Below are 16,514 nucleotides of genomic sequence, written 5' to 3'. Positions count from 1 at the left end.
GAAATAGACACGGCAGCCAACAAGCCAGCTTACAGATACATTTACAGACAGAAATAAGCAGCAGAATTGCAGGGCAGACCTCTGCAGCTCTGAGTGCCATCAGAGGCCGGCGACGAGGCTGACCTGACACCAAACTGTCCAGTGTGCAGCGGAGGGAGACGGTTGGAGAGCAGAGGTCAGGAGATACACTGCAGAGTCAGGAACCAAGGGCAGGGAGCTTGTTGGTGGCAGAGCTGTCAAATGGATTCATCTCCCTAACTGGAAGTGTTTCAGGAGCCTGGTCTACATACCTGCAATGTAATGTACTCAACCCCCACACAGGTGCACCCACTCCCCCCTCGACATGTTATGTGTGTGTTGAGATTGTATGCAGGTGCGTGGGTGGGGAGCCACATTGTGCGACTATTCATTTATATGCTTTCTCTGTCTCTTTCTCTCCTTCCCTCCTCCTTGGGGCCCACGAGGAGGGAATATATCCACAGTCTCTTAGAAACAACCCCACCTTCAAATGCTTATCACCGCAGGCCACATAACTGCTCTGCCATTCTTTAGGTTCATCTTTCAGAGTTTGTATTATTCAAGTCTCGGCCAGCATGCTTTAGTTTCCATTTGTTTACTGCTAGGGGAAGTAAATATTCCTATAGATGAAAGCTTTTGCGCCTCAGTTCCAGATGTTTCTCGTGTGACACCCTCTTTAAAGGCATTTATCTCCTCGGCTGTCCGACCACAGGATTTTCATAGTATTGTTACCCCAAACAAACATCCCAACTGTAAGAGCTGTAGGCCTGCCCAGCCAAGTCTCTTGCCTGAGGTTAGCTTTGTTGAGAATAAGAGGCTGACTGGTTGCCTTGACATACGAGCTTTAGCACCTTTATCTCTTCCATCACTAATATCCCCAAACAAAAGGACAAAGGCAGGCCAGATACAAGGCGAGGTGTCATTTTTCATTTGGGAAAATAGAAAAGGTCTGTACATCTGAGGTGTAAAAACCGCAAGTCCAGGTTGTTTTCTAAACTTCAGTGTATGGTCTAGACTTTAACTTAAAACAAGAGGTTCCTTTGGTTGGACTGGTGTTAACTATACGGATTATCTACGTCTCTTCTTTCTTTTACACACAAGCGCCCACATTGGTCCCTTTAGGGCAGCCGACAAGAGCAGCTGGGTATGGTCTAGAGATGAAGAGAAAAGTGGGTGAGGTCTGGCCAAAAGACTGAAAGAGATCAATGTATTTCTCACAGATTCACTTTCCTCTGATGTTAAGCCACACAGATGTAACCACTTCCCTTCCTGAGCATTACTCGTCCACATTTTTATCATCCTCAGTGTTAAAGTGAAGCAGCATCAATCATTTTGTCCCTCGTTCTGTCTATTTTTTGAGTATCAAATTCTTGCTCTGTGCAGGCTCTAAGGTTTCTAGTTTGCTTCTTTGCAGAGGACAGCAGCTGTGGTCTGCTTTGATTCACAGCAGTTACAAAAGGATTCCACTGGTGACCCAGAGTTACAGCAAAAAAAAAAGAAGCCAAGAAGAAGAAGAAGCAAATTGTCCATAGAAAACTCTTCAAACGGTTTCTGTTGTGTAAAGGCCACACCAGAATGTGTGGATTCGCTTGTGTCGGCAAAGTACATCTGCACAAACTTTTGATGTTAAATTCAACTTTGGTGACCTTTGACATGCAAATTTGTGCCGTTGACCAAAAACAAGCCATCTTGTGAGTGCTGACCTCTAAAAGGTATGGAGAGCTAGAGAGTCCAAAATAGAGGAAGCTATTGTAACTTATCATATGTATGGCACCATTCACTTTAATTTATCCTCCTTTGTCAGAGGATAAACTGTTCCGCAAAAGAGTAAATGGTTTGTAGACAGTTATAAGAAGGGAGTCAGTGGTACAATATGCTTTTTGAATAAACTATGTGAACTGTTAGTTGCTGAGCTAACAAACTTGCAAGCTCATTAGCTCAAAAAATTCCCTCCCTGCTGATGGAGAGTCCTGAGAATCAAAATAGCAAGCAGGAGTAAACAACTCATTACAGAGAAGTTAGCAGTTAGCTTGCCAGCTAATGCTTGCCAGCGAACAGCAGTGTATTTAAACAACTTGCCCTATGAGTCACCCTGATGTCACCTAACTTCACTCTCTCATCTGTCAGAAAGACGTAGGTGAATATTGCCGAGCCACTTTCTGGGGTGAACAAACCAAAAACATCTCTCTGACTAAATAATAACAAGACACAAAGGTTTTTGTCGAGCTTTGGAGCTATGAGCTGGACAAAGCATGAAAAGTTAATATTTAGCTGTGTTGTTGAACATATTAAACACATGGATGAAAAGCAGAGAAGAAGATTATACTGTGGCAGTGATGTGTGTGTGAGACGCTTTGACACACTTTTTAGTCGCAACTTACAAGCCGAGAGGTGAAGCATTCCTTTAAGAGTGTAAATACATATACATGCATGCCTATCAACACATTAACACACACAAGCAAACCTACACATCCTAAAACAAAAGCACAAACCTCGACCGGTCCATCTGATCGGCCAGACTCACACCAGACTGGTGTCCAGATCAAACACAGCGTCTAGATGTTAACCAGCAGCTGAACAAACAGCTCTGCCTCCAAAGTGTGCTTACTTCTCCCAGCTTTCAGCTCCTCACTCTATTTTGTTTGGATCAAAACGATGGTCCTAGCAGGCCACCATAATGTCAGCGGCGATTGATCTCTCTCCTACTCGATGCAGGCCTCTTGTCTGTGGGGGCGTTGCCTTAGCAACCGTGGCTTTTTGGCTCATATGCCATTTGGCTGCGCTGAATCTAATTGGCAGATGATTACATTTCAGTTATTGAAATTACACATTTAAATATTACCTCGGTGAATAGAACTGACGTGGATTTAAGTGTTTGTTTTTCCCTAGTCAGAATTGTCTGGTCTGACATCTGTTTTTTGACTGCTGGAGTGTATTGTCTTTGAACAGTAAGCGCAGTTAGCCACCATGGCTGAGCTGTTCCTGAATCAGACTATAAAAACCAGAGCGCAGGAAGGAACCTGAGCTCTTTAGGTCTCCCGCCCACAATACTCCCGGGCTCAAGAGAAAACATGAGAGCTCAAATCACGGCCACTACTGCATTTCCTGTCTGCGTGTGTTGGAATTTCTGAGAGAGGTGGTGCTTACGTGTGTGTGTCCCAGTCAGAGGAGGTCATAATTGGCATGAGCTAATAGCAGCTCATAGCCTTCCTATCTTCAGTGGTATGGATGTGGCAGCAGTGACTAACAAACAAAGCTGCCGATGAAGATAAGCTGCTGTAAAACACAACTCTTGTAAGTCACTTCACATGAGTAGCACTGTACTATTGGATCATAAAATATCCCAAAGGACATTGGTTCAGCTCTCAGTGTTTGAAAGAAGCAGAGGATTATGGGCCAGGCTCTTTTCCACTCTGATCACAGTAGCCTACAGTCCACTGGAGCTCTCTCTGTGGTTTTGGAAGCTGCTAACATGTCAGTCAGATGTTGTAATGGGGATCACATTGCCAGCTCTGTAATATTTTGAGATAAAATGCTTTAGTAAAGCTGGCAGTGTGCAGTGTGTAGTTTGGCTGTGCTTTATGTGATCGGAGAGAATCTGTTCAGCCTTGTTGGCAGGTCTGTATCGTAACTGTGTCCCTGACAGCTTTATTTCAACCAGAAATGGGATTTGTCACCTTTTCAGTGCTTTATGTGTTCTATCACTGACGGAGCAGGCAGCGCAGCACATCAGTAAATAGAATGAGACCTCGATATTAGTAATATAATCTGAGTAGTGATGTGATCACAGATAAAAACCACACAGGAATCAGTGACACGTTCTAGCAGTCATGCCCAGATGTAAGGCAGAGGGGGTGGTAAGGACCAACAATGTCTGACATACCAAGCACATGATGAATTTCTTACTGGTCCCACTATCGTAATGAAGTCATTACAGAAGTCCTCCCTCACAAGATTACTACATGATCACTATAGCTTAGTCACTGCAGTGTTTATCACAAGTGTATTGTGGGTGACTCTCTGCATCATCACTTAGTGGTCCTAATGAGTCAGGATGGCAAATGTAGAAAGGTCTCTCATCTTGGAGACTCTATGGGGTACTGTAGCAAGCATTTTGTGGTCAGCTGACCAGTGGGCGTAGTCTGGCAAACACTGGTGCTATTGAGCTACTAGTTGCATGCTGTCATCTCACAGTCTCAGAGTCTCAGGGGGCTTTCATATCAGGAACCAACCCGGATCTGATCACTCTTGACCCTAAAGTCTAGTTCATTTAATTAGTGTGAACACTGTGTACTGTACCCGGACACGGTACAGCGATCTGTAGTTGGGTATGGTTCATGTGTACTCTGATACAGTACGCATCAGCTGTACCCAAACATGGAAGTGGACTGCTATTTAACAAGACTTCAAGGAGTTTTTAATGGTTATGAAACAGTCTTAATTTAATACTGATGCCTCTATATCAAATGGCAATGCAGCCCGCTTTGAACAGGCCCAGATTTGGCTTTGCTGTCACCTTCGACCTGCAGAGCTTCACCACATTACTCCTCCAGTTCCCAGCTGATGAAAGTTCCTGGGGCAGCAGTGTCCGTCTGTGGCATCTTTTTGTACTGTGACTGTAGCACAACAAAATTGTCATGCAGATAATGACAGAAGTGTGTTCAGGTGGACTATTGAATTGATGATGCTCTTACATATTTCATTCTCTAACCCGCTGGCATAATGTAAGAAAGCCTTAGGGTCACAATGAAGGCAAGTACTACCTGAGGGAACAGAATGCAATCACTTGTTGCCACAACGCTGTATGCTTCTAGTGAATTTTGTCTTTTTTTTTGTTGCTAACTTTTCAGAACAGTTTTCTTGTCTGCTTCTCTGATGATTCTGTTAGGTCTAATCTCTTAATCACCTAAAATCCAGCGTCTACCTCCATTGGTCACAAGCCACTCGTCAGTGCTCGTAGTATCAGTCCCTCGAGTGTTTCCCCATCTGGTCCAGGGCCTGGCATGCCATGCTCTGGTGATAAAACGCTCCATGGCAGCCTGGTGGAACAGTGCTGGTAAAGAGTCAGTCACCCCGCGGGCCTTTAGTTCACATCCATCTGCCTCTCGTTAACAGAGTGGAGAGAGAAGGCAAAGAGAGCTTTAGGTGGTGAGAGAAGACGAGAGGTGGATGGAGGTTGAGAGTGCTTGCAGTCGTGTATTTTACATCTGGGAACGCTAAGGAACGAGCCTCGTCAGTTTTCATCAGTGAGAATCTCTTGAACCCTGTGACTGTGTGGATTGTGCTGGTAGCTTCATTGGCACAGGTGTGTGCCACATGCAGCCGTAGGCATGAGTCCAACTTAATATCTCACACATTCCTACTTACGATCATTCCTGCATTCTCTTTCCCTTTAATATCTAATCTCAACGTTGTGTATTCAAGTCCAAATCCTTCACACGGGCATATTAATCTGTTAACAACAAGACAGACAGGAATGCAAATGAGTCTATAGTCTGTTATGAAAAGCATCTAACAAAATGTGTACAGACATTAGAAAATAAACCAGATCAAACAACAGATCCATGGTCACCACACGACTCAACATAAAAACCAACTCACTGCTCAGTGAGTCATGCTCATTTAAAACTAGCAACGTGGTAGGCCCATCTTTTGCCAGTCCAATGCTTGGATGAAACTACGTTTTGTATAATTTATGCCACATGCTATGCAGTTATCAAAGAAGTAAGAACATGAAGGATTGCCCCGCTATAATTAAGTGTGGCAGTAGAGCCTTGCTGGATTATCAGAATACTCAAAAAACGTCAGAGGAAGACACAGTGTAGATGTTCAGCTCCTCCTGGCATCTGATCCCACTCCAGTTGTAATTGAAAGCTTGTGCTCGGTTAAAAACTGATCGGCCATTTCGTAATTACCTTTGATGGTATTTATCCTTTCTTGTATCCAGCCTCCAGAAGAGGCACGGACAACTCCCCCAGTCCCGAACCCAAGATCTGAAGCAGATGGCGGGGCTGGGCACCCCCCTGTATTATCCCTCCCCAGGCCTCAGCTGCTATTTCAGGTGCAGCTGATGAGCCACTCTGCATTTGGAAAAAGCAGCCCTGGGACTGATGTGGTACGGCATGTCCCAGATAGTGGTTGGTGGAGACTGTAATCATCTGGGAGAAACTGTAGAAACTCTCTGAGAGTTTGTAGTCTTTTATGATACCCATAAAGGAATACATTGCTGCACTCAGCAAAGTAACAGATGCTTTTTAGACAGATTGATTCATAGCAAGGTTAATTAGGAGCATCATTGGAGAGCGTATTTATCGTTGAGTTCAAGAGAGAAAGAAAAAAGATGTTTTTCTGCGGGCCTCTGACAGCGGGTGAGTTGTTTTTACTGAAGTCCAGTTTCTCTCTTTGGAGGTCAACAATGTGGGTCAGTACCCATCCTGCTTATGAGGCAGTTTCTTTGACAATAGAACAGGCCTATCTGGCAAATCAGAAGCCACTCTGAACTGCAACTTTGGACATATTTGTCGCCATGAATGGGGTTATTGGAAGTATGCAATGTGGCCTCCAAAGGAGCAATTGGATAACATCCAGTTGAGAAACAAAAGGGCTTTGGTCCAAACTGATCACCACAAAGAGCCGAACAGCGCTCTCTCATTGTCTGTATCAACATCATGTGCATTCTGGGCCACATTGACTGGATGTCCATCAGTCAGCTGGAATTGTTGCTGACAACTTTATAGGCTCCGCTTTAACTCGCTAGCCCCTACCCACTCATGTCAACATGTACCTGAATATGGTTATAAAAGCCTGTGGAGCTTTGGCAGATTGTTTCCTTGTTAGATAGATACAGAGAAAGAAATGGAGTGACATTTATTATTTTTCTGCAACATTACACTGTTGCTTCTTTCCATATCCCGTAGTGTCATTTCTGAACACCGTGCACAGGTGCTCTCATCTCCACTCAGCTCCCCAGTTTGAAAGGGATCACAGAGGGCTTTGATGCTCCCCCTCCACACACTCCCACACCCAAATCCCTCTGCGCAGAGGCCTCCACACGTGTTTACCATACAGATGACCTCAGAAGGACAGGAATGCACCATGTAATAGTAGAGCAACACTCACTATGACAGTGAGATGGATCTAACTTGAGAAAAACTTTGGATGACCGTGGTGAGATTTTTAAACAAGTGCAAGGTGCAGTGTACCAGTCTGCTGGTTGTGTTCGTTCTGTAAGAAACCAGTCAAGACAGCTGATATTGCCTGCAGCAGGGGATTCAGAACAAGCACAAGTATGATCAAAGGGAGCAATTTGGCTGTCCTCAAACATTAAGGTGGCTTACTTATTCATTTGAAATATTTGCAATAGGATTAAATAAATTCTCTTAAGTAAGTTTCAGACCATAATTTAAGGTCATGTTCACGATTAAGCGGGATTTCTACCTCTGTGTTGAATCAACGCTGTGCCTAACAGCATAGGCTCTGTGTAGACATGTAGCCTATGCTATAGCCTGACATGCACCTCCCCAGAAATGTAACTACATGTCATGGCGACGCAGACCTCATGTTTATTTTTATAAGCTGAAAATAAAGTCCTTTAGTGAAAATTAGTCTTTATTTACTTTTATTTCACAGATAAGACACAATAATTTGTAAAGACGTATGTATAGAGAAAAGTTCACTAGCCACCAGGCTAATTTTGGGAATGTAAAATGTCATAGGCTTTTGCTAAATACATTAGCATATTGTATATGTGGGGAAATTGTGTCTAGTGTAAGACAATTATTATGTTTGGGAACCTTGTGAGTTATAATGGAGCTAAATTTTTTAAGGTTACCTTTGTTAAACATTGCTGTTGTTCTGGCCTTCATAGGAGTAGAGGTAAACTCTGCTAGGCTAATTTATTCAATGTAAAATGTCACAGACTTATGCTAATAATGTTAGCATGTTGTATTTGTGTGGAAACGTGTTTAGCGAATGACAAGTGTTTTGTCTGTGAACCCTGCTCGTTATAATAGAGCTGAATTTGGTACTTGTGTTTCATACTGTTGCTATTAAGTCATTCCACAGAAATTTAACACAGTGGCATAGAAACTCCACCACCAACTAGCTTTTGGAGGTGTAATTGCAGAGCAAAGCAGATACATTACTGCACAAGTATAAATGCTCACAATGGCGTAGGCCACTCGCATTGGCTACTGTGTAGGCTCTGTGTAGAGCACAGGTGTTGTTCGGAGACATTTGCATGGCTCTTTCTTCTGTGCTTGTACGCACAGTACATCTTTTTTAAAACTGACATTAATTTTCTTCTCTGTTTCAAACCCATCTCAACAAGTAGTTGGCTCAACCAGTCTGCTTGCTTGATAAGCATTTCCGCATGACACGCTGTTGTGATGTGATCTCCTCTGTGACCTACAGTTACCCACTACGCCCCTCTTTGTGTTGGTCTGCAGAGATGTTTATGTAAATCTTGGGTAGAGCATCATGCCATCTTTACTCTGTTGGGTCTCTGCAGGTTAAACCCCCACTGATAATCACTGATGCCATTATAGTGTTTATATCAGTCAGACAATTTATTCACACTGTTTAGTTGTCCTTATTGACACACTTTATTTTTCAGTTTCTGGAATCAAACCTATTTCTTGTGATTTCATCATGGCTAATAAATGCTACCTGTTAACCCCAATGAACAGTGATTCCTGATCAGCTGTAATGTAACTGTTGATTTAAACCCTATTTTAGATTAATCTAACAGAAAACAGAAGAATGGCGTTGTGTGATTCACTACATGGAAATTCATGGAAATTCAAAATCAGCAATCACAGAGAGTTTTAGGTGACATAAAGTCATCCTCTTAACATGCCGGTGCCCGCATTTAGAGTTTTAAAAAACATTGATTTTGGTTTAAAAAAACACTCATCATTATGGAAGGAAGGCAGCAATACAGAGAAGAAGATGCGTTACTAAATGTATCTGCTTTGTTGTGGTCATGATCATGTTTTGACTCTTGTCAAAGCTGAGCTTCCTTAAACTTTCATAATGCATCCTAGTTTCAGGAAGTGTTAACCTGAAATCTTCTCTGACAGGTAGTTACCTTTTAATTCCTTTATACATTAACTTTGCACTGCAGTTTCAATGGCCAGTGTTTGACTTGGAAAATGAATGATTTAATGAGTTTCCGTGTGCAGTCATGAATGTAATTGTGTTAAATGATCCAGTACGCTCCTTTGTGTCAGTGCCATGGTAGCTTTGTTTTAATCCCCACATCCTCTAGAGATGGAAGCAATTGCAAGGTTTACCCATTCATCAAAAAGGCCTGGTGGACTTTAATGCAGTCACATTTAAAAACCGACCTCCTTCTTAGTGCTCATTGGTGGTCTCCTGGTTTTGTCAATGGCCCGGAGTTCTCGATGTTGTAGTTTTGAGTTCTTGATTGCAGTCAAGCCTCTGCTTTGCTGTTGAAATCCTATTGTTAATGATGTTCATGGCTCTCTGTATTTCAGTTTAACTGCCGTGATAAGCATTTATTCAGATTTAGTATGCTGGAACGCCTCCCTTGTGTCCTGTCTGTCTCTATCTAAGTGGTTTATTTCCTCACGAGTGCCAGAAGGAAGGAGCTGCTACTTGGAGATGCAAAAAATAATCAACAGTTTCTAAAAGGCCCAACATAGATCGTTAATTTATCAAGACTGTGAGAACATTTAATGCTGATGAATAGAGCGGAGACTTTTGGTAATGTGATTACTGCATTAAGGACACGTGCCCAAACACACTCACACATACATACAGAATGCAGCTCTCGCCCTGCTTTGACTGGAAGCTTTCTAATCGAGTCATCAGCTGATTGGCCATTAAGTAGCTAGATGTACTGAACTATTGATGATATCCCATAAAGGCTCTTAGGGATCTTTTGGCTTTTTCCACAAAGGCATCTGTTGCTGTCTAATTGTCTCATTTAATACTTATCTTTGTTTCTGTTCACTTTACTTCCATATTAATGAGTGTATTCATTAAACAGCAGGTTGGTCAGATGCAAACTCTTGGCCAAGCACGCAATTTACAGTTGCGGTTCCCCCAGTTCTGGTTTAGTTTGTCTCTAGTTGCAGTGACGTTGACTACAGAATCCGAGGTTCTCATGGCAATAAACAGAAATAATTCTTCCTTCAAATTTACAGCTCATTAAGTGGTCAGAGTGAGTGCAATTGCCACAAACAGAGAGGTAGACAATTATAGCAGCTACATGCCAAAAAGAATTTCTAAAGCCCTGTCTTGTGATAAAGAAATTACCTCCCTATGTCTGTGTTCAGTGTGGCGCATTTGCATGGGATAAGCAAAGTCTGTATTTTACTTAAATCTACTGACTTTATCCCCCCTGATATGATGCACACAGTCATTCATGACTCCACTCTATACAACACAGAAACACTACGCAGCACTACCAGTGGTGTAAACCCCCTTTCTTCTTTGAAATGTTGGTTAAACGAGCAGGACCGATTCTGCCTCATGTTGTTACAAGACTTCCATTTCATCATCTTTCAAGATTTCGCTCTCCTGATTGATTTTAGCTTGCTTTTTCTGTAAATGGGTCTCCATGCTCTGTAGTGAGATGAGCCTCCTGCACCCAGAATGCTGTCAGAACATTCATTTATAATCAGCAGCACAGCCTCTGTTAGTCTCGACCAGGAAAGAGGCAGAAATGAGGCGCAGAGAAAACCGAAAACCTAAATGCAACCCCCAAATCACAGAGATGCTAAATGGCATGGGACTGGTATTATAATACGACCTCTGTGTTTGGCGAAATATGATAGGTAATTTGCGGTGGAATTTTTACTTGACAAATAGGACATTGCTGATTTTGCATGGGATTAAGATCACAGGTGACCCCCACATTTACTACAAATTTCTAGAGTTCCCCAGGTAATGCTAGTCCTGTGTGGCTTAATATCGGAATAACTTCAGCAAATCACAATTACAGAGACTGCTACACAAGCAGCTCACATACAGTAAGATGGAAGGAGTATGTTGGAAGCAGTATGTGTCAGCAGCGACAATTCTTGCAGTCGTCAAATGAGGAAAAGTAGTCACTGCCCAAATTACAGTCTATTGGTCACAAAAAACCCAAATTATTCTATGTGGTCGGTCGCAACTCCCTGCCAGGGACTGACAGACACTCAACGGGACAGTTTCTAAATGCTGACGAACATAAAGCAAAACTGGTGCATTGTAACTTTGAGCAAGCTGGTAATTGTGGCAGAGCTGCTGTCACAACCTGGAAGACAACGTAAGAGGACAGGGTTAGACCTCCGTTCAACACAGAATGAGGATGATTTCTCTGAAGGCTTAACGCTATTAAATAAACGGTTAAAGCACTGGTTTTCTCTCTCAAGAAAAGTGACCAATGTTTAAGAAAGCATACAAATATTTGAGAACGCCTCATTGAGGTTTGAAGCGTTCCTCAAATATTGGCAATACCCTCAATTGAGCACTTGATCTATACATATTAGTGTTTGCTTTAACATTACCACATCATCTATAAGTGGGGACAATACGATGCACATTTAACTTTGTCCTGAAACAATTATCCTCGTCCTGCTCAGCCGATCTTATTACTGCTACTTTCTAGATTTTGTCGGTGAGCCAAGAAACAGCCACTAAGATCTTGCAAGCTGTTAACTTTATAATGGCACCTAGTCCAGTGAGTTGAACAAATAATTTGTGAAGGCATGTTGCAGCCTTGGTGTTTTTTTGCCTCTAATATGAGGAATCTCTCTGCACCCCTCTCTATCGGTGTCCGTGTGGCTCTAAATCACCTCATTAATCTGTTTCCTCTGCTGAAGATGTCTGGCCGAGGCTGCCTTCCATTAGGAGAAATCCATTATACATGGCCTTGGCCAGTGAGGACACACGGAGGAAACAATTTGTGTGCAACCGTGTGCATGTATTGGTGTGTGTGTGTTAGATCCCAGTTGTCATGTTGATGATGTAAATTTAAATGAGGGGCGCTCTGACAGGCGTGATTCCTCAGAAAGGACCTCAGAGGGTAATTTACCTGCACATCCAACTTGTTTAAGTGAGGCCTGCTGTCGCCCCTATGCTTACTTAAGTGGCTTGGGTTTTCAGTCGCATGCACTGATGCAGGTGTGTGTGTGTGTGTGTGTGTGTGTGTGTGTGTGTGTGTGTGTAGCCTGGTCTCTACTGTAACTCTAGGTGTGATGGGAATCAGGTTCCATTCATCCTGGAGATATTTCAGCCTTAATGAAACACCTGAGACCAGTTTTGCCAACCTTACATCTCTACAAGCATTCAGAGGAGCCATAACTAAGGGATAATAGGCTGCTTTGGGCTGTTCTGTGGTACTGATGTGTACATATACTGTACCGCACTATAACTACAAGTCTTGGTGATTGTCTTTTTTAGATGTATAATGTTTGCATGCTGGTTTGTACATCTGTGTTATGCACCGTCAAGGTTCATGGTCTTTAAAAATGTAAAGATTTGAAAAAGGGAAATTATCAAATTGAGAGCTTTTTTCAAGTATGTTGCAATTATAACTGATGATAACAGTCAAATTTAATCATCTACAGCCAAACTGAAGCATTAAACTGTCTGGCTTTGTCTGCTCTTTACTACGGTGTGTGTGCTCAGACAAAGATGATTTCCTTTTGAAACAAAATCAACTCTATGTAAAAAGACACAGTGATGGATGATGGCTACAGTAAGCTGTATTTCTACCCTGTAAGACTAGAGTTTGTGTAGCTCTGATATTCCCCAATTTGAGAACATATGAACCTCATTCCTCCGCCTTCACGTCCTGGCTCCATCCTAATCTATTTGTTCTCTTCCTTGGTCTCCTCAGAGATTCGAGCCCAGCTGGTGGAGCAGCAGAAATGTCTGGACCAGCAGACAGAGATGAGGGTCCAGCTGCTGCAGGACCTCCAGGACTTCTTCAGGAAGAAGGCAGAGATTGAGATGGAATACTCCAGAAACCTGGAGAAACTGGCCGAACGCTTCATGGCAAAGACTCGCAGCACCAAGGATCACCAGCAGTACAAGTGAGGAGACGCTGTCTTAGTATTTGTGATCGGTTTGTTTGTGATATCATCTGGGTTCATTTATGGGCCTGAAAATACTCCTCATTACTCAGAGTGAGGATCAACATTCTTGGTCTGCTGGTCTCATTTTTATGTTTTATTGTGGCAGTCAGACAGAAGTCTCACTGAAATTCATTGTCCTATGTGATTATTGTGCTGATGAGCTGTATCAATCTTCATTTCACATTCAGAGCCAGTCAAATGAACACAGAAAAGCAGCTCAGTGGTGACATTTTATTTTTGTTTCTGTCATTTATCTTTCAATCATTCTCAAGATTCTTTATTGCAAATATGAATATCATGAAATTCTAGTGCCAGACTGCTCTGTCTTTTTCTGAGTCTACCTCTCCAGCACAGGAAATTCATCGAAACTATTGCTTTGTTTCACATTATGTAATGTTTACATTAAAGCCTGTGGTTGTAGCCCATTATGTCACAGTAACACAGCCAGAGGGCTTTATGAATAATTCGTTTAGTTTTTGGTGACATAATACAACACTCTACAGTACAGTAAATGTTTTCTGGGGAGACCTTTAGCTTTCTTTCGACATGTCTCTGAGCTCTATTAGAAATCTCAAAGCCCTAATAACAATACCAAAATTATTTTTGAAGATTGACCAAATATACAATGCAATATGAATATGTACATTTTGATACTTTATACTTTGGACATATTTCAGTCAATACTGAAAGAGTATTTCGTTTTAAACCCTGCCCTATGTCTGCATACTTACTGAGAATAGAACAGTGTCATTATGAAAAAGTATAAGAGAAGTGGAAGGAGAAACTAAACATTGAATTTAATATGGTCTTTGTGTCATAGAGGGTTAGTCTGGCCGTGGAAGTATGTATGAACAAAGATTTAATGAAATGAGATTCTTTATGTAACCCTGTCTTGGTGGTGCATCACAGTTTGACTCAGAGTCTTTCAGAGGATTTTGACACAGTTAAGCGTGCTGTAGCTTTTGGCCTTATTACACTGCAGGAGTCTGCTCATGGAAAGAGCAGACATTAGCATATTGTTTGAACTCGTGGTGGGAACGAAAATAAAACGTATGTTTGTCCTCGCCGTCTGCAAATAGCCCCTGCGCTCTGTCTGAAGCTCCAATGGCTCTAGCAGCTGTGTGTGCCCATGTGTGTAACTGGTGGAGCGACTCTGGTATGGCGCTCTGTGGTTTTCATCGCGTGATGTACAGTCGGGTCACTTCATTCACAGGGTAAACATTTGGCAAATGTCAAGGAGCATATTTCTTCAACAAATACAAGATGTCTGAATAGCATTAAAAACCTTCCTGTGGGTTTTAAATCTCTTGGCCTATATTTTTTTTATTCACATAAACAACACACGTACAGTGAGGCTTCTGTGCTCTACATATTCTCTAGATTGTTTTCATTGGACAGGCTTGTCTGCGGTGTGAAAAAGTGCGTTTTCATTCTGTCTGCAGCCTTAAGCCAGTATTCATATGACAGGTTAGCTTGGCGGAGCTGCAAAACACTAAAGTAGCATTAAAATGAGCAGCTAAATCTGTGTGTAATTAGTTTAGACAGGCTGCATTCAAAAGGGGGGCACTGCTGTTGCTGTCAGTGGAGCTGCATTCTTTAACACTGTTTTATATAACTGATGTTGAGACAAGTTGACAAGATGTCATTCTAATAGTCAAGAGTGCATTAATATACATTTTGTGTGACATGTTGATTTTGTTTGGAGGAATGCAGTTCCTCTGCCTCTCTCTCTCAATACACATGGAATATTTGTTTCAGCTGCCACTAAGAATCTTCACTAATTAGGCATCACAGAGGTAGAGGTGGATTCTATCTCTCCATGTTGCTACCCGCCAAAGACCTGATCCCATTTGGGCTTCCCACTAAGCTGCGAATGTTGCCATTTGTGTTTGTTGATATTCATGACCAAGCTGGAGGTATTGCTACTGGAGATAGAAGCTAGGCCTCTGGTTGTGGAATGAAAATGTTTTCTCATTGCACCACCAATATGTTGTCTTCTAAATCTAAATCTGCCTCTGTCTCTCTCGTGCTCCTTCGAGTGAGGAAAAAGTTTCAGCACAGTAGGAGTTCAGCCCAAAATCCTCTACAGGAGTGAGGTAAAGTGAAAGTTGGACTGCTGGAGAAGAATCCATCTTACTTCAGGGGAAGTGCCCTGTGTTGAGCTGTACTTCGGTGTCTGAGTCTGGAAAAAAAAACAGTGGTGAGACACTAAGACAGCAGGGGAGGATGATACTAACTCTAAAGTAAAGATGGAGGATTTTATAGACTCATAGACATTGTCTCAGTCAAGACTTCATATCTATGGTCATGCTCTTTTATTTTAGTGCACCCGTTTCAAAAGAGCAAATTGACAAACAGTTTCCTATTTAGAGTAATGACCTGTGAAAACACTAGGGCTGTCCCAAATACCAGTTTTGGGGAACTATAGCTTCAGTTTGAAGTATCTACGATTAACCGAAGCTTCAGAAAGGGGTTGGGGTGGAGTTGTGGGGGTTAGTGAGAGCTGAGGGCATTTTAAAAAATCATCAGTTTTCAGTCGATGCCCCTAAAATAATGCAACCATTAGCTACTTTGTTAGCAATCAGGTTGCACGAACATTAGCAATAATAGCTAGAAAAAAGAACGCTTTGGTATGCAGGACGGCTAAGCTGTTACTTACAGTTTTTGGGTGATTTGCCATGCCAGTATTTTGCCAGATTTGTGAAATGCCAGTTTTATTGTTGCGTATCTGGCACTCGACTTTTTGGGGGTCATCTTTGTAAATTTTGAAACTATTCCAAACATTTGACTTTTTTGACATCTTGCTAGCACATCTGTGAGCCTGTCACAGGTGGTCAAATTGTCGTAGTCACAAAACTAGGCCTATCACTAAGTTTAAATGCCATTTTCCGAGAATAACTGATAATTCAAGTTGATGCATAATGGATTACACCGATCAGCCAAAACATTAAAACCACTGGGGGTTGACAGGCTACTTGACATGCTCCACCCACCCGAACACCGTTGCAGACCAGGTAAACCCCCTCATGGCAACAGCACTGGTTGATGGGAGTGTCCCCCCAGCAGGACAATACGACATGCCACACCATGGACACAGGACCTCTGGAGGGTGTCCTTTGGTCTTGGCATCAGGGCATTACTTTCAGATCTTTTCAGTCCTGTGAGTTGTGAGGTGGGGTACCAGCACATCTTACAGATGTTTGATCAGATCGGGATCTGATCAAGGAACTTGGAGGCCAGGGCGATGCCTTGAGCTCTTTGTCTCGTTCCTCGGGCCATTCCTGAGCCGTTTTTGTGGTGTGGCATGGCTTATTGTCCTGTTGGGGGGAGGGGGGGGGGGGGGGCCCTGTTGCTGAAGAGAGCCATTGCCATAAGGGGGGGCAATGGTCTGCACTGGTGTTTAGGTGG

The 16,514-nt window shown here is 42.6% G+C and overlaps 1 protein-coding gene across 5 annotated transcripts in view; it reads left to right on the top strand.

Annotated features, from left to right (window-relative positions):
* The window catches only part of srgap1a (SLIT-ROBO Rho GTPase activating protein 1a), a 96,501-nt gene that overhangs the window by 21,880 nt on the left and 58,107 nt on the right, over positions 1-16,514 (top strand). For all 5 annotated transcript variants that reach the window (XM_049573400.1, XM_049573402.1, XM_049573404.1 and 2 more), the window contains exon 2: positions 12,869-13,064. In XM_049573400.1, coding sequence (XP_049429357.1) covers positions 12,869-13,064 — 196 coding nt within the window. The remainder of the gene's footprint in view (positions 1-12,868; positions 13,065-16,514) is intronic.

Source organism: Epinephelus fuscoguttatus, linkage group LG4 (genome assembly GCF_011397635.1).
Source record: "Epinephelus fuscoguttatus linkage group LG4, E.fuscoguttatus.final_Chr_v1".
Taxonomy (NCBI): domain Eukaryota; kingdom Metazoa; phylum Chordata; class Actinopteri; order Perciformes; family Serranidae; genus Epinephelus; species Epinephelus fuscoguttatus.
This window is presented reverse-complemented; position numbering and strand designations above follow the sequence as displayed.